The 26,134-nt window shown below is 53.5% G+C and overlaps 3 protein-coding genes across 3 annotated transcripts; 2 read left to right on the top strand and 1 right to left on the bottom strand.

Moving 5' to 3' along the window:
* Positions 1-623: 623 nt before the first annotated feature.
* Positions 624-16,731, top strand: P4htm (prolyl 4-hydroxylase, transmembrane). Its single transcript, XM_038322280.2, has 9 exons — positions 624-977; positions 1,180-1,261; positions 11,368-11,558; positions 12,369-12,465; positions 13,536-13,698; positions 14,916-15,101; positions 15,654-15,744; positions 15,929-16,052; positions 16,475-16,731. Exons 1-9 carry the CDS (start codon positions 624-626, stop codon positions 16,693-16,695), a joined length of 1,509 nt encoding a protein of 502 aa, XP_038178208.2. The 3' UTR covers positions 16,696-16,731.
* A 355-nt stretch (positions 16,732-17,086) lies between these two features.
* Positions 17,087-23,514, top strand: Wdr6 (WD repeat domain 6). Its single transcript, XM_038323427.1, has 6 exons — positions 17,087-17,287; positions 19,232-21,707; positions 21,822-21,911; positions 21,998-22,114; positions 22,206-22,324; positions 22,401-23,514. The coding sequence occupies exons 1-6, from the start codon at positions 17,188-17,190 to the stop codon at positions 22,862-22,864; spliced, it is 3,366 nt and encodes a 1,121-aa protein (XP_038179355.1). The 5' UTR covers positions 17,087-17,187; the 3' UTR covers positions 22,865-23,514.
* Positions 23,044-25,896, bottom strand: Dalrd3 (DALR anticodon binding domain containing 3). The gene is made up of 12 exons (XM_038323428.2): positions 25,708-25,896; positions 25,335-25,630; positions 24,965-25,209; positions 24,809-24,888; positions 24,607-24,735; positions 24,312-24,385; positions 24,153-24,214; positions 23,960-24,042; positions 23,701-23,877; positions 23,523-23,633; positions 23,368-23,436; positions 23,044-23,266 (listed from the first exon to the last, which is right to left on the bottom strand). The coding sequence occupies exons 1-12, from the start codon at positions 25,870-25,872 to the stop codon at positions 23,147-23,149; spliced, it is 1,611 nt and encodes a 536-aa protein (XP_038179356.1). The 5' UTR covers positions 25,873-25,896; the 3' UTR covers positions 23,044-23,146.
* Positions 25,897-26,134: the final 238 nt, after the last annotated feature.

Genomic DNA, 26,134 nt, shown 5'->3' with positions numbered 1-26,134 from the left:
CTGGTTAAGAGCACTTAAAGCACTTACTATTACCGGCACACACACGGCGACCCACAAATGTCTGTGACCCCGGCTCCAACTCCCCTTCTGTCCTCTGCAAACACAGGCACGCGTGGAGTGCACATGCACATATGCAGTCACTCACATATACAGAAAATGTTTAATTAAAACAGTCATGCTCTGCAACCTGATAATCAGGTGCGCAGTCATTACCTCAGCAGCACATTAACTCAAAGCGCGGCCTGCCATTGCTGCCACTCCCGACTCCCCTCTCCCAGGAGCGAGAAAATGCCTGCTATACTTTTCTGGAAAGTGGGAACCAAGAAACTACTCATAGCAATGGAGTATGCCTTAACGGTGCACTCCTTGTATGCCTCCACATGTGTGAGGTGTGTTTTGGCGATGGGGAGTGGTGCAGCTCGGGAAGCGACAACCCCGGTGCCAGCGAGGTCCCTGGATCTCAGAGTGGACCTACGGGCGCAGCTGCGTGCAGGCGCAGCATCCCGAAGCTCGGTCTCCTAGTGACCGCGGTGCGCGCTGACTACGCCGTCCTGGTCCCGGCGACTGCGCAGCGCGAGCACCCCCGCGGCCCCTCCCCTGGGCGCGCGCGCGACCTGGGCGCCATGGCGGCGGCGGCAACCGTGCAGCGGCCTGAGGCTGAGACAGTCGAAGAGGCCTCAGATCCGCAGTGGCCACTGCCGCCAGAGCATCGCCCTTCCGTGCCAGCGACCCAACCAGGCGATGGCGAAGAGGCACCGGTGCGGCCACTGTGCAAGCCACGGGGCATCTGCTCCCGCGCCTACTTCTTGGTGCTGATGGTGTTCGTGCACCTGTACCTTGGCAACGTACTGGCGCTACTGCTCTTCGTTCACTACAGCAACGGGGATGAGAGCACAGACCCCAGACCCCAGCACCAAGAGGAAAGCCCACAGTCAATGCCAACCTTGGGTCCCCTCACTCGGCTGGAGGGCATCAAGGTAAGAACACCTTCCCGCGCTGCGCTGCGCTCCAGGCAGTGTCTAGCCAAGCCGGACGGGGCCCCCCACGCTGCTCCCTGCATCACTGTGTGCGGATCACGCACGCGCCTACTTACTTTCCCACTGTCGCGCCCTGACACGGGACTTTTCTTGAGCAGTGCGGCCTGGCACACCAGCTGCCCTCTGTGTACTTTTCCTTTAGGTGGGGTATGAGCGGAAAGTCCAACTGGTCGCAGGCAGGGATCACTTCATCCGAACCCTCAGCCTCAAGCCATTGCTCTTTGGTAAGTCCGCAGGGCACTTCGGGAAGGGGCCTGGGACTGTAGTGTCTGCCCTGAGGCTTTTTTTTTTTTTTTGACCACGTGTTTTCTATTTTGAACATTTCGAACATGGCTGCTTTGTGGAAGTGCTTTCTGCATCCAGAGGCTTACTAAAGTAGGGCTCCCAATCCACAACAGGAAAACAGAAGTGCCTTTTCCACACTCCCCTCCCAGCACCATGATCCCCTCAGCAGATTCTTCCCTCACAGGCTGGGCAGCATGACCCTGAGACAAGTGTCCAAACAGTTTATTGGAATTATCTTTAGACGGTCTGTCACATTCCAGAAAATCAGGGCAGGGTAAGAGGCTGATAACCAGGTGCGAGCTGACCTGGGGGCCTCTGGGGAAGCTGTGGCAGGGGATCATTCCTAAAGCTGATCCCGTGGTCTGACGAGAATAACCGGATACCCTCCACCCACCCCCACTCCCCACACGTCAGAAGCCCAGCTTCTTGCTTCCAGTATTTGAGATTCTTAGGATTCTTGTCTTTGCCACTTCATGAGCAGAGCTCTTCAGGGTGACCCTGTTTAGCTGTGTCACACACAACTCCTGCTTTCTGAGTTCTTAATAGATGGTAGGCTTTGGTGTGATGGAGAGGCGCTATAAATAGCAATGCTACGTGTGTGCCGTTGGGAGAAGGGCAGTACACGTGTGAACCGTTGTTATCAATACTGATGAGTAACACTGAAGGCCATTAAGGTCTTGCTGCAGGCTAGTAGAAACAGCTCTTCTGAAACTGGTATTGGCACGAGGAGGCTGCAGGATAAACCATTAACGGATGGGAGGTGGTGCTCGGGTAGAGACTGGAGCAGAGGCAGACTTTTTCCCTGGGCTGAAACTCCTCAGAGTAACAAGTGGGCCTCCCTGGAGAAGTGATTGAGAAGGGACGTGCGGGACAGATAAGAGCCAGCCTGTGGGCTATCACAAAAGGGAGATCCAGGCTTGTGAACAGACCCGTTGGGCTGGGCTTCCTTTCATTAGCTGCCCAGCCTGTGTGCATCCCATTCAAGCTAATGTTAGCATAGGTGAAATCACGGGCTGGAGTCCTCTTCCCTTGCAGCTTGTCCTATAAAGAAGATTAATTAAAGACCCAGATTTGAAGTCCCCAAGAGTAAACTAGCAGAAACAGGAAAAAATGTGAGGGCAGTCAACTTCCCTGGTGAGGCCGTCAGAATGAGTCTCAGTATCTGTTGAGGCTTTCAAAGGACACAGCTAAGGGACTTAGCAATGTGCTGTGCTGTGTGACTCCTGAACTTGGGAGGAAGAGGCAGGAGGATCCCGAGTTTGAGTCCATGCCTTGGCCACATATCAGGAGTAGATATCAACAAGCAAAACAACACCAGGACAAAAGGAGAGACACTGGAAGCTATGTGGGTTCCTTTAATCCCAGCTCTTTGGGAGACAGAGGCAGAAGGACCTTTGAGTTCCAGGCCAGCCTGGTCTACAGAGTGAGTTCCAGGACAGCCTGGGCTACACAGTTTTGGAAAAATATGTGTGTGTGTGTGTGTCTCTGTGTGTGTGTGTATACATACATACATATATACATATATATCTTGGAACTCGAGCCCTGAGAAAGCATGGGGTGGGGTAGGGATGCAGCGCAGTTGGTAGCGTCCTAGCCTGTCTATCTTACAGGAAGCCCTGAGTTCAATCCCAAGCACCAAACACAATACAACCAGGGGTGGTAGCGATGCAGGCCTGTCATCCTGGCACTCTGGAGGCAGAGGAAAGAGGATCAGAAATTCAAGGGTAGTCTTAGCAAGCTTGAGACCAGCCTGGGCTACATATGGCTGTAAAGAGGGGTTGGGAGTGGGGAGCTCAGGCAAGTATAGTATAAACTCCCTGTTTGAGTCCTCATTTCCCTAAGACACTTAGTAGCTCACTGGTTGGTTTGGTGGCAGATAGCTCATGTTTTACCAGGAAAGCCCTGGAAGCTTGGTGAGTAGATTGTACAGAAGCCCCCTGACAGCTGGGAATGCTAATCCTGGTTCTTGGGAGGATCAGTAGTTCAAAGCCAACTTTGGTGTCTTAGTTACTTTAACTGTGAAGAGACTCCATGACCGAGGCAACATACAGCGGGCGTCTATTGGGGCTCACCATTTCAGCGGGTGAGCCTGAGCACTGCAGTGGGGACCATGGCAGCAGGCAGGCATGGTGACAGAGCAGTGGCTGGAGGTGACAACTGACCCACAAGCTCGATGCAGAGAGCTCACTGGAAATTGGCCTGGATTTGAAACCTCAAATCCCACCCCAGTGACACACCTTCAACAAGCCACACCTCCTAATCCTTTCCAGACAGTTCTACCAATTGGGGACCAAGAATTCAAACACGAACCTATGGAGCCATTCTGACTCAAAGTATCACACCGGTTACATAAGACTCTGTTTCAATGCCAGGCAGTGGTGTCAGAGGCAGTTGGATCTCTGAGTTCAAGGCCAGACTAGGCTACCTAGAGAAACCCTGTCTGGGAAAAAACAACAACAAAGACCCTGTTTCAAGACAAAAAGAAATCTAGTTTTGGAAAAGGGAGAGTGGTCCAAAGCAGTTCCAGAATGCTACCTCATCTCAGGAAGGAGCAGGTTGTGCCTGTCCATTGGCCTGATGTCCAGTGTCATCTTCAAGAGGCTGGCAGAGCTGAGGAGAACGGGCCTGCTGTGAGCTCTGTCCCCTCTGCTCCTGCTACTCCAGCTCCCAACCTGTGCCTCCATCTCCTTGGGAGGAAAACCTGTTGGTACAGAGAAGAGTCACACAGCCTTCAGTCTCTCTCTTTGCGACAGGGTTTCTCTGTGTAACAGTCCTGGCTGTCCTGGCATTCACTCTGTAGACCAGACCAGGCTGGCCTCAAACTCACTGAGATCCACATGCCTCTGCCTCCCCACTACTGGGATTAAAGGTGTGCGCCACCACCGCCCCAGGCTAGTCTCACTTTTCATCCTGCTTTTATTTGTTTATACCTAGCTACTCCTGATGCATAGCCCAGGCATGGACTTAGAACTTGTTGTGTTGTCCAGGTTGGCCCCAAACTCAGGATCCCTCCTGCCTCTTCCTCCCAAGTTCAGGAGTAACAGGCAGTGCTCTCTTTAGGGAGCACTTTCTTCTGTCTTTGTTCCTAGAGATGCTTGGCATGTGAGAGCAAGGTGACGGAAGGCCTAGTCTAAGCATTTAAAAAGATCTCCGTAGCTGGAGTCAGTGTTTCCAAGAGGTCTGGAGCATTGGCGGTCAGCTGCCCTGAGTTGAGAAGTAAACCGAACCCTTAAGGTTATTTTGAGACGGGCCTTCTGGCTGTACTAGAGCATGTTATGTAGACCAGGCTGGCTTTGAACTCAGAGATTCTCATGCCTTTGTCTCCAGAGTTCTGGAATTAAAGGCATGTGCCACCAGGCCCTGCTGAGAATGAACTGTTCTGAGTGACTGGCACCCCCTTGGGGATACTGCTTTCCTGCAGAGGCTCTGTTCCATTTTAACCTGTCCCCCCCACACTTCCTGTGTTGCCCTAGCTGGCCTGCAACTGGTTCCCCTCCTGTTTGCGTCTGAAGCCCTGGGGAGTCACAGATGTATGACAGCATGCTTGACTTTTTGAAGGGGGGGTAATTTTTTTTTTAGATATATTTTTTAAAACACTTTAAAAAAAATTTAACTTTATTTTATGTGTATTGGTGTGAAGGTGTCAGATTCCCTGGAACTGGAGTTGCAGACAGTTGTGAGCTGCCATGTAGGTACTGGGAATTGAACCCTGGTCCTCTGGAAGAGCAGCAAGTGCTCTAAACCACTAAGCCATCTATCCATCTATCTCCTCAGCCCTGGGATTTTTGTTCCTTTGTTTGTTTTGTATTTTGTTTGTTTGGTTGGTTTTTTTGAGACAAGGTTTCTCTGTAGCTTTGGAGTCTGTCCTGGAACTAGCTCTTGTAGACCAGGCTGGTCTCAGTCTCACAGAGATCCTCATATGTCTGCCTCCTGAGTGCTGGGATTAAAGGTGTGCACCACCACCACCCAGAAATAACATTCTTTTCAAAATTGAGGGTTTTCCTGCCCCACTCTCCTGAATGCCCGTCCTTGCAGAATTTCTAACCCCGATTCTTGATGCTGGTGGCCATGCTGCAGTTTGATGGCTTCAGCTCTAGGCATGAACTGTGGTTACCAACAGGTGGCCCCCTGCTCCTTCCAGCCAACACTTCCCATGTGTGGACCTGGAGGAGCTTGCGCACTGCACTCCAGGACATCCAGGTGCAGCAATGTCACATTGGTTTTTCTCGTTCGTTTGTTTGTTTCTTTATATTTATTTTTATTTACATTGGTCTTTTTCTTCCATGTACGTCTGTATGAGAGCTTTGGATTCCCTGGAACTGGTGATACAGACAATTGTTAGCTACCATACAGGTTCTAGGAACTGAACTTGGGTCCTCTGGCAGAGCAATGCTCTTAACCATTGAGCCATCTCCTTAGGCCCCCATCAATGTCTCATTGTTAACACCAGCTCTGGTGAGGGCAAAGAACCCACATCCAACAATTCTAGTCTTGAGTCCAGATCACAGGGCTCCCTGCCAGGGGTTATATGTTGTCCCAGTCTGCCCCGATCTGCAGAATGGATCATGGAACTAAGTGACAACCTGGGTTGTTTTGTGTTCGTCCTTGTCCCCCACCCCCACCCCAACCCTCCATTTAACTAATTAAGATCTTTCTGTCTGATGCTCTGCCCTTGGAAAAAGGCTCTTAGGGATACCATTGTCCTTACAGAATTTTTGTTTCTTGAGGCTCTCATGAAGCCCAGCAACTCTCTATGCAGCCAAGGATGACTTTGAACTCCTGATCCTCCTGCCTCTCTATTTCAAGTGCTGGCTTGGCAGGCATCCACCACCCCTCCCGGCTTGTTATTAGTGTTTGTTTGTTTCTGTTGATGTTCTAGCCTGACTGTAAAGAAATTTATTTATTTTTGTTCTAATTGAGCATAGAGCCCGGGTGTCCTCTTATGTGTGTCTTACACACGCGTAGCAGAAGTGAAGGGCAGCGAGGAGAGATGGCTCTTCAGGAAAGTGCTTGCCACACACGTTCACGGAACCCACGTAAAAGCTGGGCACAATAGGACACACCTGTAATTCCAGTATTTCTATGACAAGATAAGAGTGGAAACAGGAGAATTCTGGAAACCTGCACGACCCCTGGCCTGTTGTTTATGCAGTAATGAAGAGCTAAGAAAGGGGCCTGTCTCAAACAAGGCAGAAGGCCAAGACAAACGCCTGGATTTGTCCTCTGTCCCCTGACCTCCATATTCATACACATCGACCCTTACACAATACATACCCCCGCCCTCTCTCACACACGTATGACGTGTAAAGGGTGCCACACACTCAGAACTCTCCAAGGTCACTTATATACAACATGTTCAGGACCCCTTGGATGAACCTGCAAGTCAGAGACCCTACAACTATGCACTGTAAGAGGTGGGGGGTGCAGTTGTGTGAGATGCAAGTCCTGCTGCCCAACTCCCTCCTCTGTGCCCTTTGCCTGCTGCCTGCTGTTGGGGTCTCTCCAACCTGAGTCTAGTTTTCTTGATCCCTTCAGGACTGATTTGAGGGGTGTGGCTTGAGCGTGCATTGAGTATAGTGGAGACACGGGGGCTGTGGGTGGGAGCCCTTGACCTGTGCTGTGACACGGACTATATGCAAGGTCAGGAAAAGCCACAGCTGGCCATGATGGACCCACAGCTGGTTTACAAGACCTGTCACTGGATGCAACGTGGCAAGGACCCTGTGGTGTGGGAGAAACAGGGTGATCAAGAGGAGCCTCTTATGCTCCAGGCACTGCCTTGTAGCAAGGAATATTCTCTGGTTGCTGGGCAACAACACTCCGGTTACCTAGCAACAGCTCTGCAGCCTGGCTTTCTGATTGAGCCACATCTCATACCTCAGCCCTTCCCCCCCTCATCTCCTGCCTCTTCCCCCTTAACCCCCGGCTTCTTTCCAGCTTCCAGTGCACCTCCCCCACCAGCTTCTTAGTCATCCCTCACGCAGAGAGGGCTGGGGGAGGGCCCTACATCCTGGGTGGATGAGGCCTGCAGTACTCCTTCCCTCTCCTCCCCACCCTCCCCCAAAGCCCTTTGGACACTGCAGCCAGGGCTGGAGCGGGCACAGCATACAGCCTACCTGCCTTTGAGTTCTGAAAGAATCCATTTTCACCGCTCCTGAAAGTTCAGAGCTCCAGCTGGGGGGTAGGGGAGGGGAGGCTTTCTCTGCCCAGAGGGAGCTGAGGAAATGCTGTTCAGAGGCAAAGTTAGGCTGGGGTAGAACAATCTGCTTTGTGACCTTTGGCTTCATCTCTTGCCTTGGGCAGACGGAGCTTCTGCATTTCCAGTGGAAAGGAGACCTGGTCTCCAGTCTGGCATGGCCTGCCTCTTGTCCTATCTTGACATTCAAGAGACTGTGGTAGTTTGTGGTTATGGACCAAGAACCCAAACCCCACAGGTTTAGCATCACTGACCTCTGACCTATACCAGCTGTCCCAGGGTACTTACTTCCCTCTGCTAGGAACACTAACAAAAACAAACCTTCAGCTGGGCAGTGGTGGTGCACGCCTTTAATCCCAGCACTCTGGAGGCAGAGACAGGCGTATCTCTGTGAGTTCGAGGCCAGCCTGGTCTACAGAGTGAGTTCCAGGAGAGGCTCCAAAGCTACAGAGAAACCCTGTCTGGGAAAACAAAAAGAAAGAAAAACCAACAAACCAACCTTCGTTTCCTGCCTTCCCCACATCAGCACCTAATACTGACAGGTGATCAAAAGACTAGTGAAGAGCTGGGCTTCCAGAGCAGGCCCTGGTGAGCCATGTTTACCCACTCTGCACCTGGGAGACTCTGCCCTTCTGGTCAAGGCATGAAGGGGCAAAGGGGGAGCAGAGGAAGACTCACAGGGTATTGGGGTGGCAACCCTTGGGCAAGTTAGGGCAACTTGCTACTCAATGGCCTTGACTACTATGTCACAGGCCAGCACGTAGGTCAGATGCATCTCTGGGTGTCCTGTGTACATGGAACAGTGCCACGACTTGGGGAATGAGCATACATTGTTCTGTCATGTCACAGAACAAACCACCAGTCAACAGAAGCCAAAGCCTCTCTCTTACCAGTTCCCTTTGTCCTGGTCTTAATGAGCTGAGGTTAAGGGCTTTTTGTTGTTGCTTTGCCTTTTCAGGACAGGCTTTCTCTATGCATCTCTGGTTGTCCTGGAACTCACTCTGTAGTTCAGGCTGGCCTCAGACTCGGAGTGCTGGGATGAAAGGCACGTGCCACCACTGCCTGGCTGAGGTTAAGGGCTGTGCCCACCCAGAAAGTCTTGAGGGTATTTGCAAAGCGCCCAGATGCCTGCACCTACCTAATTTTGACCCAGCATACCGACTTAGCTGTTTACTTGTTCTGTTTTGTCTGAGCCAGGTTCTCAGGCAGCTCAGGCTGGCCTTGAACTTGCTGTGTGGCAAAAGGTGACCTTTGAACTTCAGATACTCCTCCACCTCCCAAATGCTGGGATTGCAGGAGTGTGTGTGTGTGTGTGTGTGTGTGTGTGTGTGTGTGTGTGCCACTGCACTCAGTTTTATATGGTGCTGGGATCAAATCTAGGACTTCATCAACAAGGGGTAGAGGCTAGAATTGGCTCCACTGGGCTTGGCTTGCAGATTCTTGGTGCCTAATAAAGAAATCTGGGTCTGTGTTTTCTACTTCAGGCCCCCTTTTCCTTTTCTATTTAAGTTCTCTGTCTTAGCAACCAATAGGTGATAATTGATAAGCAATTGAGCCTATTCCAGTACTGTTCAGCAGTACTGTCTGTCTCCCAGGGTCTGCTGCCTCCCTTTCTAGGGTCCTGCAGGTTAGCAGGGTCTTTACCTGTTCTATCTGCAGTGCTACAGCTGAGGTCCCAACACCTGCCCTTGAAAGCTGACTGATTGCCCATCTGGTTCTGAGTATAACATCTGGGTGGCCCTGAGCAGAGCACTGATCTTCCTGTGCTTGGGTTCTTCAAGTACTGAAGAGGTAACGGCCTGGCTTCTAACATGCGTGGAGAAATTCAAGAGCTGCCTGAAATGCTTAGTGCACCAGAGCACCATTGGCAGAGTGTGCTCAGCTGTGGTCACTAGTGAACATGGCTCCCATCCTGCTGCAGGGCCAGCTTCCTTCTTGGCTGTGCTGCCCTGTCAGTCTGGCAGATGACTGGGAGAAATGGCGGCCTTTTCTCTGCTGGCTTCTTGTCTCTCAAGGAATTCTTTTCTTAAGCTAAAAGGACTCGGGCTTCTGCCATGGGAGCACCTGGGCTGTGCCATGTGGGTTGTCCACGCTTGAGGCTTAGGGTCTAGCTCCTTCTGACCATCTGCCAGCTTGGTTCGTATGTGGACAGGTAGCCACAGAGCAGAGTCCCGGGGCTAATAGTCTTTACTTGAGGCATGGAGAACTGGAGCATGCTAGGTGATTCCCACTGACTTCCCAGTACTGGGTAACTAACTCAGCCTTTGGCATACAGACACAACCACTTCTGCAGGAGAACAAGGGGAAGAAGGCCCTTGGAGCTACCTAAAGTAGTGGTTCTCAACCTGTGGGTCATGACCCCTTAACAGCCACCAGAAATATCAGATATTTGTATTATTATTCATAACAGTAGCAAAATTACAGTCATAAAGCAGAAACAAAAATGACTTTCTGGCTCGGGTCACCATGAAATGGGGAACTGTATGAAACAGTTGCAGCATTAGCAGGATTGAGAACCACTGCCCTCAAGGATTGGACTGAACAATACTGAAAGGAAAACAAGCAAGAATGAGCCACTGTCTCCCTGACATGTAAAATATAAATACAGCCAGGTGTGGTGGCACACGCCTTTAGTCCCAGCACCCGAGAGACAGGCAGGCAGATATCTATGAATTTGAGCCCATCTTGGTCTGGTCTACATAGCAAGTTCCAAACCAGCTAGGGCTATACAGTATGATCATGTCTCAAAAAGCCACCACCCCCATACATACACCTGGGAAGAAGCCAAGTTAAGTATGGTGATACACACCTGTAATCCTAGCACTGAAGAGGTCAAGGCAGCAGGATCAGGAGTTCAAGGACTTCCTTGGCACAGAACAAGTTCGAGGTCACCCTGTATGTACCCTGAGACATGATCTGAAACAATAGCCACAACAACAAAAAAGCTGTCTGGGCTCAAGTCCAGACAACAGGAACGCGGCGGCTACCACACTGAGAACAATGAAACGTTTGGTAAAATATGGGACCTGCTATGATGCCACGCCAAAAAGTAGGGACGGGATTGGAATCAGCCAGCACACCAGGAATACTTGCTCCTGTGACAAAGCCAGCCAAGATGGAGAGATGCCTGTGGTACCTGGCCCTGGTTGCTGCACGGAAACAGCTGGCAGGGCCCGACCCACACGCCACCACCTCAGCTGTTGTTATATCGGCCAGCAGGAAACCAAAGGACTTGAAGATCGGCAGAAGTGCTGCCATTAGAGACATCCCTAGCATACAGTAAATTTATGTTTTGTTTTTTGTTTATTTGCTTTGTTTTTGTTTTTTTAAAAAGAGGCCCACTCTCTGCCATTAAATTCATCTGGTGGCTTTTGGTTGTCTCTATCTTAGCCCCAGCTCACTGCCATGAATCTCCCCACCCCCCTTGAAAATGTGTGCTACTATCAATGAGACAGAACAAGAGACCCCTCATCCCAAAATCTGGTAAAAAACAAACAAACAAACAAACAAACAAAAAAACCCCAAAGAAACCTTGCAGGACAACTCAACCTTAGCATATAGGCCTGCCAGGTGCACAAACCACTAATCCCAGCACTCTGGAGGCAGAGGCAGGCAGATCTCTGTGAGTTTGAGGCCAGTCTGGTCTACAGAGCAAATTCCAAGCCAACCAAGATTACACAGTAAAAACCTGTTCTCAAAAAACAACAAAAGTCCATTGGGGATGTAAATGGGTCTGTAAGATCCGCCGGCTCTGATGGCCATCGAGCTACAGAAAATACCTAAGAATTTTGGAGGGGGAAAGTACTTGTCCAACTCAGTCATCAGATTGCCCACCTCCCCTTCCGGCAGAAATCCCGGGCTTCCTGAGTGATGAGGAGTGTCGGCTCATCATCCACCTGGCACAGATGAAGGGCTTACAGCGAAGCCAGATCCTGCCCACCGAAGAGTATGAGGAGGCAATGAGCACCATGCAGCTCAGCCAGGTGGACCTTTTCCAGCTGCTGGATCAGAACCATGACGGTCGCCTGCAGCTCCGAGAGGTTAGGATCCCGGGTCTGAGTACAGACAGGAGCAAGAGCCCAGCATTATTTTCCAGTGGCCATACCACTACCGTAGGTTAACACTGGCCTCTGCAGTCAAATGCTACCCCAGGCTTGCTTGGGCACGCCCAGGCCCAGGGGCTATCCTTTTTCCTCTGAGCTTCTCTTACTGCCCTAGAGACTCAGGACAGCAAGAAAATCCCCTTATGGGGAGGCATTTACCACTAGTTCTTTAACAGTGTATCTTCTGTGGGCTGGGTTTCTTGCTACCATGTCTAAAGGTGATGACAAAGTATAAGTTCTGAGGTGCCCTTCGGCCTACATCTCAGTCCCCCCCCCCCACACTTCGCACAAGGACTTCTGACGGGGTATGGTCCACTTCTCACACTGAACCGCTTTGCTTGAGTGAGGGTCGTGGTAGTTAGGTCCCAGCCAAATGTCCTCCTGCTTCCTGTCCTTCATAACCAGGCCTTTGCCTCCCCCCACGCTCACCTGGAGTATCTGAGGGTGACGCAGGCCTGTTCTCATCTGCCTCCAAGCAGTTAACAGTGCTCCCTGGCCACAATGCCAGCAGGTCTGGGAGTGAACACAGCCTGCAGGCATGTGGACCTCCTTTCTGGCTTCCCTCACAGACATCATAGACTTCTGCTCACCCTCACTTCTGCACAGAGATCTCACATTATCCCGTGTCCTCACCCAGGCCCCATCATTGAAGTCTTTAGCGCTACAGCAAGATTTGTGCCTTCTCTGTTTTGGTGAATCCATTACTTCTGGGGAAACCCTACACTGAAGGGCCTTCCTATGCTTTAGGTCCTAGCCCAGACTCGCCTAGGAAACGGCCGGTGGATGACTCCAGAGAACATTCAGGAGATGTATGCTGCGATCAAGGCAGACCCTGATGGTGATGGTGAGCTCACACCTTCCACAGTTCTGTGCTTGTGAGCTGCGTTCTCATCCCAGGAACGTGGCCCGGAAAGCTTGGGTCCTTCCCCTGCAACAGGCAGCTTCCACACCTTGCTTTTAAAGTGGGCAGAGAGAGGGAGGAAGGGAGGGTCAAGCTTTGCTCTAAGCCCTGGGAAGCAGATGGACAGCAGGAAACTACCCTCCCCCGTTCTCCTTGGTGGCCTGCAGTCTACATGACAGACTCCTGGAGCTGGAGATTCTTTTGGCTGTAGCAGGCAGAGGCTAGTGAACCCCGAGTGAAGAATTTAGACAGAACCTATGGCTGGAGGGCTGTTAGGCTCCCTCGAATGTGATATCAGTCTCACCACACTCACCTTTAGTGGAGTCCAGGACAAAGAATGGAGGGTCTGCCTTGGGTTGTCAGAATAATAGCAAAGCCACCAACCCTTCCAGAGCCCTGGATGAGGTACCCCAGCTTAGTGGGTCGGGCAGGAACAGAGGAGTCTGTTCTCATCTGGGGGGTGGGTCAGGATTGCTTTGCTAGGGTGACTGGTATCGGAGCAAGAAGGACTGGCCAGGGTTCCACCCAGGATGGGACTTGAGGGAACTTCTGGGAACTAGTTCTGCTTTTGCACCCCAGTGGGGAAGGTGCTGGAGGGCACTCAGCACAGGCTGGTCCCTCTCCTCGCCCTCTATAGGTTGGAGCATCACTCACAGTCCTATGGGGCAGGCTGCAGAGCCTGGGGCCATCCTGGCCATCATAGCTCCACGTAGCTCAAGTGTCTTCTGGAGACCCTGCAAAGCGGGCTCTCTAATAAGGGTTGGGCTTCTTCCTTCTGGGGACCAAATCAAGGCTTAAACAGAAAACAAACTTCTCTGGGTCTTCCCTCAGGGTCCGATGTGACAGAAACCAGGTTCATCTGACCCGAGTCCAGGTGGGGACAAGTGCGCATGGCCCCCCAGTGCCTGAGGCCAGGGGCTGCTGCTACCTTTGGGGTAGGTAGGGAGGTGCTGCCTGCCGCTCTGCTTGCGCCACATGGGCCTGGCAGGCACTGATGAGCGTACTCTGCGCAGGAGTGCTGAGTCTGCAGGAGTTTGCCAACATGGACCTTCGCGACTTCCACAAGTACATGAGGAGCCATAAGGCAGAATCTAATGAGCTGGTGAGGAACAGCCACCACACATGGCTCCACCAGGGTGAGGGTGCTCACCATGTTATGCGTGCCATCCGTCAGAGGTGAGCCCCTGAGACCGTTCTTTCTGGGGCAGGGTCTCCACACATTCGTCAGAACCAAAGGAATGGAACTGATGAAGTGATTTGGGATTAAATTCCAGTTGTTAGAATAGGAATTCGACCCACTGAAAAATAGTCGACTAATGAAGGCACATTAGCCCTTATTGTGGGCCAACAACTGACGGTGCATGCCTTTAATCCCAGCACTCCGGGAAGCAGAGGTAGGCGATCTCTGTAAATTCGAAGCCAGCCTGGTCTACAGAGCGAGTTCCAGGACAGCCAGGGCTGTTACACAGAGAAACCCTGTCTTGGCGGGGGGCTGGGGGGGAGGCCGGGGGCTGGTGCCTCACACCCGTGATGCTGCAGTGTGCAGTCAAGCCCTGGACTGGAGAATGACACTATCTCCCAAAGCCCAGAATGATGGCTGTCAGTCCTCGCTAGCACACACAAAGTGAAGTTTGACCACAGCAGTGCAGAAACTAGGCATTGCTATGCATATCTCCAATCCCAGAATTTGGGAGGGGAAGGAAGAAGCATTAGGAGTTTCAGATTGTTCTAGGTTACAGAGTTCCAGTAAACACTGGGCTACATCAGACCCCATCTAAAAAATAAATAGCAGAAAGAAAAATAAAATAAAAACAGTTTGAATGAACAATTTTACTTCCAAGAGGAGAGTTGAGACTCTGACTTAACGGTCATCTTATTTTCCCTATTAATTGGATATCTCTGTCTGCAGTTTGGGATGTAGAAGAGCTCATCACCACTACCACACAGACCCTTTGTTCTCTCTCTCTCTCTCTCTCTCTCTCTCTCTCTCTCTCTCTCTCTCTCTCTCTCTGTCTGTCTGTCTCTGTGTGTGTGTGGGGGGGGTGTGGTGTCTCCTGTATCCCAGACTCACCTCAAACTTGCTATCTAGCCAAGGATAACCTTGAACTTCTGACCTTCCTGCTTCTACCTCCCGAATACTGGGTTTACAGGCATACACCACACTCAGTTTATGCGGTGCTGGGATTGAACCCAGGGCCCTGTACATATTAGGCCAGCACACTACAATTACACTGCATTCCTAGCTCCGTCTTCCTCTGTGTAGAAGTCAAGTCTAGACTGGATTATGGGGCTTCCAGGGGCGGTGAACAGGGATAAAGCTTGTGGCTGGCCCAGGATCCACGCTGGTCAGCTCCTTAAGGGGACGGTCCCACTGAACGCCTGCTGCCTACCAGGGTGCTACGCCTCACTCGCCTTTCTCCGGAGATTGTGGAGCTCAGTGAGCCACTGCAGGTCGTTCGATATGGCGAGGGAGGCCACTACCATGCCCATGTGGACAGCGGACCTGTGTACCCAGAGACCATCTGCTCCCATACCAAGCTGGTAGTCAATGAGTCTGTGCCCTTCGAGACCTCCTGTCGGCAAGTACCTCCCACCTGGGGGTTGGCATCTATCCCCAGACTGGGTACCTTGAGGGTACAGGAAAGCCTGGTATGGGGCCAAGGATACACTCGGCCATCCTCATCAGCCATGCGCCTACTTTCCCCCCAAGTCTCTTCTTCACTGTTTGTGGAGTAGCAGGGAAGTGGAAGCTACTGGCCCTTGAGTCTACTCAAATGAGAACAGACCTAGGTACCCACAGCTACTGAAATTTGCCCCATAAACACTGATCTTGGCTCCACTGCCTGCACCAAGTTAGGGTGTCATATGACTAAACTGGCTCAGCCCTTCCCATTGCAGGAGACTTTGCCTGTTTTTCCTGCTTCCACAAGCTTTTTTACCTTTTCCAGCCAGGTCAATGTCAAGGTTATAGAACTTACCCAAGCACACCTGTGACCTTAGTCACACAGGAAGTGGTCTGTGGGGGCTGCCTGGCCTTGTGGCCCCTGGGTAACTTGGGCATTTTACTGCCCACAAGTGGGAATATCCACGGTTGGGGATCCACTTAGCAGCCCCCCCCCCCTGCCTTACAGCTACATGACAGTGCTGTTTTATCTGAACAACGTCACTGGTGGGGGTGAGACCGTCTTCCCTGTGGCAGACAACAGGACCTATGATGAAATGGTAAGGGCCAATGGGCTGTGACTTCCGTGGGTTGGCAGGGCCTGGGGCAAGTGTATATACACACACCCTTCCAGACCCAGGATGAGGGGCGTGGTTGGCTGTTTTCCCTCTAGCCAGTTTTAGCTGCCTGACCATCCAATGGCAGGCAGTCCAGAAACACCATCATCCATCTTGTTTCCCACAGAGTCTCATTCGGGATGATGTGGATCTCCGCGACACTCGAAGGCACTGTGACAAAGGGAACCTTCGTGTCAAGCCCCAGCAAGGAACTGCAGTCTTTTGGTACAATTACCTGCCTGACGGGCAAGGTGAGGGCTTATAGCAGGGACAAAGGTTTCTCTGGGGGACCTGATCTCTCCCGTCTGCTGCCCTGTAGAGCTGTTTCTGTCTGTCCTTCAAATAGCCTTCTGCCACAACCAGTGACTTCATTAGGCCACAGAAAGCCTCGTGCTGCCTCTTGGGTTATCTCCACCCATCTTCCTCCCGCACCAGCCTTTCTAAGTTCTCTGAGGCTAGGGAAATTCTCTCAACAACTCAGGCTGTGGAGAGCTATGGACAGGCACGGCAACAGAGAAGCTGGGCTCAGAGGGCCAGGCCAGTGCATTGACCATGCTTTAGTGGGTGAGGTGCCAAGTCCTTTCAGGGGATTAGGTGTTTGCACAGCTCAGGCTGGTCCAACCTAGGGTTCCCTCCAACTTGTTCCATTGTTCACGCCACCTTCTTCCTCTAGGTTGGGTGGGTGAAGTGGACGACTACTCGTTGCATGGGGGCTGCCTGGTCACCCGCGGCACAAAATGGATCGCCAACAACTGGATCAATGTGGACCCCAGCCGGGCACGGCAAGCTTTGTTCCAGCAGGAGATGGCTCGCCTGGCGCGGGAAGATGGCGCCGACTCTCAGCCCGAGTGGGCCTTGGACAGGGCCTACAGTGATGCCCGCGTGGAGCTCTGACGCGAGGCCCAGATACGAGTCCCCCGATGACCAACAGAGACCCAGCAGGTCCTCTGTCCTGCCGCAGACTCACGTTCTGGCCGATATTGCCCTACCCTCCCTGTCTGCAGCCGCAATGAAAGGCGCAGTTCCTCCATTCACGTTATTTATTGGTGTACAGCCTCCTCTCGCTGCTCCATCAAATAAAACCACAGGGCTTCGAGCCAGGGGCAGGCCGGCTAAGCGCCCGCGTGGGGGAGGGGAGGCCCACCGCGCTCCCCCCTCCTCCCGCCTTACAGGAGGGGGCGGGGCGGCTCCCTGGATGGGCCAATCACGAGCGAGCTCGCGTGGGCAGAGCGTCGTCATTGGACGACCGCGGCCGAGCGCCGGGGCTCTGCTACCTGTAGCTAAGGGCTCGGGAGCTCTGCACCACGGCTCTTCGGCAGGCGGCAGCTTCTCGCGAGAACGCAGCTCTCTTCTTGCTGTGGTCACTGCGGCAGCTTGAGGAGCGACATGGAGGCTCTCCGGGACTTCATCTGGCCGCGGGCAACCTCGGAGCTCATACTCCTCTCGGTCACGGGTCTGGAGTGCGTTGGGGACCGGCTGCTGGCGGGTGAGGCTTGATCGGCTCTCGTCGCGCTAGCGGGCGAAGACCTAGCCGGTCCCCTGGGGTGGTCGCACCAGACAAAGGGATGCCCGGGAGAGGAGGATGGGCAGTGGGCTGGCGACTGGCCGTGGGATAAGGCTGGGTCGGAGGACCTGCCCGAGGAGGGCGGGGCTCGAGAGACAAAAGTCTGTCGTAGTCGTGGCAGCTCTTCATCAATTGTAGTGGAAAGGGTGGGCAGAGACGCGGGAAGGTGTGGGGGATGAAGGCATTCTATGTTGGGGGGGAAGGGCGTGTGCACCCCTAAATGAGCTCACATGATTAAAACGAGTGGGGAGGTAAAGAAGCCCCAGGGGGCGTGGCAGGAGTTTGGCCTCTGGGTAGGGTGAGCTCCGCCCCCAAAGATGAGGGGCCTGAACGGGGTACGGTCGCCAAAATTAGCGTTCGATACTAATCTGAGAAGCGCAGTGCTGGGAGAGACCGGGACTGAGGGCCCTCCTGGGATGGTTGGGGCTCTGGGCCGACTGGGTCAGTAATCGCATGCCCAGGGGTTGGTTGTAAAGGTCTAATGCCAAGCCTCTAGGCTCTGATGACGACACCAGTGGTGGTAGGTTTTATATAGGTCTCTAGCACTGACTAGTGTGTCTTGGGTCAGCCATCATCAGCCCCAGCAATGTTGTGTGTATGCCCGTGTGGTGAGGGTATAATCTAGAATTGATAAGGGGGTGCTGGTGGTGCAAATGTTGGGTTGCTTCAGTGAGCTAAACTCTCTGGAGGTGGGGCCAGCAACCTCTTCTGGAAGTGAAATCTGCATACTCTGAAGAAAGAGGAGATATAGAACAATAGGAGAGCAGTAATGTTGAGCCCCCGGGTTCCGACTGGGCATGGGCAGTGCCTGGCAATGCTTACTGGGATGAGCAACTGAAATGATTTGGGGAGGATGAGATGGTGGGAAATGGCTGCAGGGTGGCCAAAAGGAAGCTGAGAGTCTGATTCTGGAAGCATCTGTGGGTTCTATACACACGGGTATGGGGTGTAAGAGGTTGCCCAGGAATTGTAAGCTTGTATAGAAGATACTGCACAAGCCAGAAGGGGGCACTGGACAAGCCTCTGAGCATAAGTTAGGAACGCGGGTAACACAGAAGATGCTGTCTAGGTTTAACCCTGTCAGATCTTGGGGTTATAGACAGTTGTGAGCTGCCATGTAGGTGCTGGGAATTGAACCCAGGTTCCCTGAAAGAGCAGTCAGAGCCCTTACCAGTGAGCCATCTCTCCAGCCTCCTGTGCAGGGACTAGCTACCTTCCAAGGACTCTTTGTTGTTGCTGTCTGGTGCTGGTTAGGCCTTCTGAGACTCAATCTCCTAGAAGGGTTCCCACTGTCCAGTGGTAGGGCCAGAACTCAAGCCTAGCCACCTGTCTACAAAGCATGGGCTGCCTCTGCTCCTCACTCATGGCCCGCCATTGCTTCTGAATCTGCACAGCGTTTCTGACTAAGGAGGGATGCTGGTTATAGGCCTAAAGGGTGGAAAGGTTGACACAGCCTTTTCCCTCAGGGAGGATGCATGTAGGGACAGATGAAGCTGAGAATTTGGGGCCTAGAGCAGAAGGGGGTTGAATGATGGACACCAGGGGGAGTTCCTAGTGACTATACATTAAGGATAATTGATAGCCAGACACAATGGCACAGTGCTATAATCCCAGATTGGGAGGCTGAGGCAAGAGGATTTTGAATTTAAAGCCAACCTGGGCTGGGAGAACATCACCACAGAAACAAGTGACTCAGAGGCACATACATTCACAATAGAAATCTAGCTGAAGCTGAGGCCAGGACTTCCTAGGTTTACTAGGACTTTGTGTCCGATATGTTAAGTTACATGCTAAGCAGTGTTCTGCTCCCATCTTGTCACATAGCATTAGGTGAGCAGCTCTGATGTGGTCTTTCCCTCCGTCTAGGTGAGGGGCCTGACTTACTGGTATACAACCTGGACCTTGGTGGGCATCTCCGGATGTTGAAGCGAGTGCAGAACCTGCTTGGCCACTATCTTATCCATGGGTTCCGAGTGCGACCAGAGCCCAAAGGAGACCTTGACTCTGAGGCCATGATAGCTGCGTTTGGGAGTAAGGGACTCAGAATTGTGAAAGTTAGCTGGGGTCAAAGCCATCTTCGAGAACTCTGGCGCTCTAGTCTGTGGAACATGCCCGACTGGATCTGGGATGCACGCTGGCTCGAGGGCAATATAGCCCTGGCCCTGGGCCACAACTCAGTGGTGCTGTATGACCCAGTGATAGGGTGCGTGCTGCAGGACGTCCACTGCACAGACAGGTGCACTCTCTCCTCAGCCTGCCTGATTGGAGACACTTGGAAGGAGCTGACCATAGTGGCAGGTGCGGTTTCCAAGGAGCTCCTGGTCTGGTATCCAGCAACTGCATTAACAGATGGCAAACCTGTGGCACCTGACCAGCGGGTCAGTGGACACATGGGTGTCATCTTCAGCATGTCCTACCTGGAGAGCAAGGGCCTGCTGGCAACTGCCTCTGAAGATCGAAGTGTCCGTATCTGGAAGGTGGGCGACCTCCGGGTGCCTGGGGGTCAGGTGCAGCATATTGGTCACTGCTTTGGACATAATGCACGTGTGTGGCAGGTGAAGCTCTTAGAGAATTATCTTATTAGTGCAGGCGAGGACTGTGTCTGCTTGGTGTGGAATCACGAAGGTGAGATCCTGCAAGCCTTTCGGGGCCACCGGGGCCGTGGGATCCGAGCCATTGCTACTCATGAGAAGCAAGCCTGGGTGATCACTGGGGGTGATGACTCAGGCATACGACTCTGGCACCTGGTAGGTCGTGGATACCCAGGCTTGGGTGTCTCAGCTCTGTCCTTCAAGTCCCCTAGCCGGCCAGGTGCCCTCAAGGCTGTGACTCTGGCTGGTTCTTGGCGAGTACTGGCAGTGACCGATGTAGGGGCCCTGTACCTCTATGACCTTGAGGTCAAATGCTGGGAGCCGCTACTGGAAGACAACCGATTTCAGTCTTACTGCCTGCTGGAAGCAGCACCTGGGCCTGAGGGCTTTGGACTCTGTGCCTTGGCCAATGGGGAGGGTCTTGTCAAGGTGGTCCCCATCAACACTCCCACTGCTGCTGTGGACAAGAACCTGTTCCGCGGGAAGGTTCACAGCCTGAGCTGGGCCCTCCGTGGCTATGAGGAGCTTCTGCTGTTGGCATCAGGCCCTGGTGGGGTAGTAGCTTGCTTGGAGATCTCAGCTGCACCCACCGGCAAGGCCATTTTTGTCAAGGAACGTTGCCGGTACCTGCTTCCCCCAAGCAGGCAGAGATGGCACACATGTAGTGCCTTCCTGCCCCCAGGTGACTTCCTGGTGTGTGGGGACCGCCGTGGCTCTGTGTTGCTATTCCCTGCCAGACCATGTCTGTTCAAAAATCCTCGGGCTGGAATCAAGGCTATTACTGCAGCTGAGGCACCTGGAACTGAGGGTGGCAGCAGTGGGTCTGAGAAAGTTGTCACAGGGTTAGTCCCGGTATCCACCCTCCGTTCTCTGCATGGGAAACAGGGTGTGACCTCAATTACCTGCGGCGGTGGCTATGTATTCAGCACAGGCCGCGATGGCAGCTACTTCCAGCTCTTTGTTCATGGTGGCCAGCTCCACCCAGTCCTAAGGCAGAAATGCTGTCGAGGCATGAATTGGGTAGCTGGGCTTCGCATGGTGCCTGATGGAAGCATGGTCATCTTGGGTTTCCATGCCAATGAATTTATAGTGTGGAACCCCCGGTCCCATGAGAAGCTGCATATCGTCAACTGCGGTGGGGGGCACCGCTCCTGGGCCTTTTCTGATACTGAGTCAGCCATGGCCTTTGCCTACCTTAAGGATGGCGAGGTCATGCTCTATCGGGCTCTAGGTGGCTGTATTCGGCCAAATATTATTCTCCGAGAGGGTCTGCACGGCCGTGAAATCACATGCGTAAAGCGTGTGGGCACTGTAACCCTGGGCCCTGAATTTGACATATTCAACTTGCCCGAATACATGGAGCCTGGCAGTGAGGGGCCGGGCTTTATTGACATCGTGATCACATCCAGCGAGGACACTACTGTCTGTGTCCTAGCGCTTCCCACAACTACAGGCTCAGCACACGCACTCTCATCTGTGTGTAACCATATCTCTTCGGTGCGTGCTCTGGCAGTGTGGGGCATTGGCCATCCAGGTGGCCCAGGGGATTCTCGACCAGGCCTCACTGCTAATGTAGTGTCTGCAGGGGCTCGAGCCGAGATGCACTGCTTCAGCCTCATGATCACTCCTGACCCCAGCTCCCCAAGCCGCCTTGCCTGCCACGTCCTGCACCTTTCGTCCCACCGGCTAGCTGAGTACTGGGACCGGCAGCGCAACCGGCATCGGATAGTCAAAGTGGACCCTGAGACCAGGTAAAGTGCACTCCCTGTTGTGGATGTTGATCAGGATCATTGTAGGGAAGCTACAGGCAGGTGTCTCCTGGCTTGTAGGCTCCACCTGACAGCTGTGTTCTCCCCTCCCTGCAGGTATATGTCTCTTGCTATTTGTGAGTTTGATTCCGATAAGCCCGGCCGTGGCCCCCTTGTGGCTGCAGCCTGTAGTGATGGAGCAGTAAGGTAAGCACTTAGGGCCAGTGGTCTTAGGAGGAGACAAAGGGTATGAGCTCTCTGGGATGAGTTCTGAGATGCCTCCCTGCCCCCAGGCTTTTTCTCTTGGAGGACTCTGGGCGGATTCTGCATCTCCTTGCTGAGTCTTTCCACCACAAGCGGTGTGTTCTCAAAGTCCATTCCTTCACACATGAGGCACCTAACCAGCGGCGGTGAGAGAGGCGGTCCTGTCTAGATTGGGTAGGGGCTCCCGTTGTCTTCCCATCCCTTTCACTGATCTGGCTGCCCTCTCCTGGCTTCTAGGAGGCTGATCCTGTGCAGTGCAGCTACAGATGGCAGCCTGGCCTTCTGGGATCTCACCACCGCCATGGACCGCGGCTCCACTGCCCTGGGATCCCCAGCACATCCTGGGCTTCCCTACCGTAAGTAGTGTGACATCCTTCACCACCTCTCACACAAGATGAAAGAAGGACCCTAATAGCCACTCTCTTCTTCCAGAGCTGGGCACTCCCTGCTTGACCGTCCAGGCCCATAGCTGTGGTGTCAACAGCCTAGACACCCTGCATACACCTGAAGGCCACCATCTTGTGGCCAGTGGCAGTGAGGATGGGTCCCTCCATGTCTTCAACCTTGCCGTGAAGATGCCAGAGCTGGAAGAGGCTGATGGGGAGGCTGAGCTGGTGCCACAGCTGTGTGTCCTAGAGGAATATTCTGTCTCTGGTGCACATGCTGCCCATGTGACAGGCATAAAGGTCCTAAGTCCCAGCCTCATGGTCTCAGCCTCCATAGACCAGCGGCTGACCTTCTGGCGTCTGGGGCAGGGTGAGCCCATTTTCATGAATAGCACTGTGTACCATGTGCCAGATGTGGCTGACATGGACTGCTGGCCTGTGAGCCCTGAGTTTGGCCACCGCTGTGCTCTTGCGGGTCAGGGACTTGAGGTTTACAACTGGTACGACTGAGTTATCTCAGTGGTTGGAGCACTGAGCATGGGCCTGCCTGTAGACAGTGGAGCAGGGATCCGCTGTCTGTTCATGCTCAGTGAGCTTTGAGGAAGTGAGGCAGTACATAGGTCCTTGACTTGGAGTACTCCAGTATGGTGCCGCGTAGGCGGACCAAGAATATGCCTCACTGTCCACAATGGGATAAAACTGTATTTATTTTGGCTTTAAGTGTCTAACATTTGTGAGGTTTTGTCTTTTTCCCAGTTGGTGACTTTGTAACCATTCCCAGCTATTGGGCCCTTAGATGTGGCTCAGCGGAGGGAGGCCCAACATAGCCAAGCCTGTGTGGAACACCTCTTGTACCGCCCTCAGAAGCTGTAGGCGGGCAAACATCTGACCAAAGAGGTGTGGCCGAGGTTCCTGAAAGAAAAAAACCAGGCTCAGGCTCATCCTCTTGTTCCCCTCATCCTTACCCTGTGTCCCCTGCGTTGCCCACAGATGCCCTTCTGCTGTATGCTCACCCCTAGAATGTGTACTCGGTTGTAGTAGGAGCTGAAATCCATGCTGAGCTGCACCAGGAACTTGCACACCTAGAGACAGAGGTTGAATCACTGAGCTGTTGTCTCGTTCTTGTGTCACAACCAGAATAAAGACTAGTGTGTAGTGTCTGCCTCACCGTCTCTGTGCGCACAGGGGTGTGCAGCCCTGGGGTGCGGGCCAGGTGCCCAGTCTGCCTCAGCTGGTCCAGGAAGGGAAGGACACTGTTGAAAAGCAGCAGCCACTCACCCTGTGGGAGACAAGGGTGCTAGGTCCAAGCCCTCTGCTTGTGGCCATTTCTCAGGAGGAGCACTCACCTCATCATGGAGTAGTGAGAAATCCAGGCTGCTCACAGGTGGAAAGGTGGGATACAAACCTCGCTCCACCCCGTGTTCGTAACCCTCGAAGAGAGTGGCGAGGCGGGCGCAGTTGTACATGACGAAAGTGCCGCTCTTTGTGCCCTTCGTGGGGGTGGTGCTGTCGGCCAGCAGGAGCTAGGGGATGGATCCAGCTATAGAGGGCATGGGCACTACACCGTCCTCCTCGGGCTTAGTACTGTGACATACCCAGGCTTACTTGGTTCTGTGGAGCTGTGCTTAGCATCTCAAATTTGATGGTGGCCACAGAGAGGACATCAAAGGTCTCGGTCCAGGCTGGATCTGGGGGTGAGAGACACAGGCTGGGCAGTGTCTGTAGACAAGGAACAAGGACTAGAGGTTCACATGACCTGCTGGTACTTCAGGGCACAAGCAGGGTCTCCCAGGTATACCTTGTGCCAGGTCCCCACCATGCTTCAGTGCTGAGGCCTTACACACCTGAGCGTATCTGAGCCTAGGAAAGAAAGCCAGTGAGCGAAGTCCCAGTGGAAGCCCTTCCCCACATCTCAGCTGCCCCAGGCTTTGGCAGGTCTGCCTGCCAACTCACTCACTGGTAGTACTGAGGGGCAGTCATCAGGGTGCCAGGTACACCAGCTACTCTCACTGGACCGCAGACCAGGTGCTTCTGTGAGAGAGTGCAAGGGCTCAGTCCAGGTGGCCCTCCCTTGCAGCCTCCAGGGAGCCTCCCAGTCTGTCACCACCAGTCTCAGTACCTCAAGCCTAGGCCCTCGAGACCCAGTCCAACTTTGTTGGCTCTCACGTCAGCCTGAACCTGTGCTCTACAGGCCCTTTGGGTTTTCAAGGGCCTTCAAAAACCTTTAAGGTGGTTTACTTTTGAAAACCAACCTGTTTGAGAGGAGCCTGGTCGTCCAACTTTTGCCAAAGCAGATCCAACTTTTGTTGCTGCACCGCCTCCTCACAGCTCACCACGTGCACAACCATGCAGCCATCCACACCAGCGTCTGGATCCCCATCCTGAGTAGAGACAGGACAGTTATAAAGATGCAGAAAACTAGTTTGGGCAGAGGTTAAGACTGGAGCCACTAACCAGGCCTGGGTCGCCGCCCTCTGGCCAATGGCGCACAGCCTCCTGCAGCTCCGACAGCACAGAGAGCAGATCCTCAGTCACTACAGAAAATAAGAGAGGTGCTAAAGCGCTTGGCAGTGCAGAGGTCCCCCACCCCTGTTTTGGCTACTGTCCTACCCAAACAGTTGTCTATGCTGGGGTCATAGCCAGCTGAACTTCTCTTTTCTACAAGTTCCTTCAGACACAGTCGGCCTAGGACTCCAGGGGGCACTGTCTCTTTAGAATTAAGTTCTGCAAACACACAGGTCCTCAGGGTTTCGGTTGAGGCGCACTTCGAGGTAGTGGGCCAGTCCACCAGAAGTTTCTGCAGGAAAGTTGCCATGTGCGAGTCCCGCACCGAGGGCACTGGACACACACATACCCTACAAAGCAAGGGTGGCTGTCTCAGCCTTCGAACCAGGTCCAGATCACCATGACTTCCCACCTTCCGCGTCTGTCCCCTAAGGTTCAGTCTTTTGCCACTGCAGACTGGAACACACGCGCTTACCCATGAGCGCGTAGCGTCCGCGCTAGGTGATCCGCCACGAGCACAGCACGCAGCTGGCTCAGGCGGAGTGTGCCCGGGTTGCCGCGCAATGCGGGGCAATGCAGAATAACCCGCGGGCCGGGCAAGGCAGGCTTGGCGGGAGTAGTATAGGAGACCAGGGCACCGAGTACACGCTCGAAAACCGCGGGCCGCTGTAGCTGGAGCGATAAACCCGCGGGTGTTGACGCGCAGCGCAATACAGGGGCCACGCCTGGACCCTGCAGGCCGGCGACCGCACGGAACACGCACTCTGGCACCTGCAGGCAGATGGGCGTGTGAGTGGACCCTAGTTGGCCTGGAACGGGCTGTAGATCCCCGACCAGCTCGCACCCACCTGCCCGTCCCCGAAGCGCGCCTGTAGCGCACTTCGCGGCGCCAAGAAGTCGCGGACACGCAGGTGCCGGGCGTGCGTTTCTTTGAACCACACCGGGCTACCAGGCCCCACTGCGGCGTTAAGGGCCTCCAGTGTCTCCCCCACGCCAAGGCGCCCTGTCGCCATGGCGACCGGAAGAGTGAGAGGAACAGGAAGTAAACTGGCCATAGAGCTTCCGGGAGATTCGCTTGGCTGGGGCGGGGATCCGGCAGTGGACCCTCCTGAGTGGACCAGAGAGCTCGAGCGTGCCGAGTGAGCCTACATTCAACCCATCGCTTCCAGTGTTCCTCCGACGGCCCTTCCTGCATTCGTGAGCCCTACACCCAAAATCTCGGGGTCATTTTTGCGCCTAGGGTTTTTTTCATCGTCATCCTTAATTATTAATTTG

The sequence above is a fragment of the Arvicola amphibius genome, chromosome 3 (assembly GCF_903992535.2).
Source record: "Arvicola amphibius chromosome 3, mArvAmp1.2, whole genome shotgun sequence".
NCBI lineage: Eukaryota > Metazoa > Chordata > Mammalia > Rodentia > Cricetidae > Arvicola > Arvicola amphibius.
Note: the sequence above shows the minus strand (reverse complement) of the source record. Positions and strands in the feature narration are given on the sequence as shown.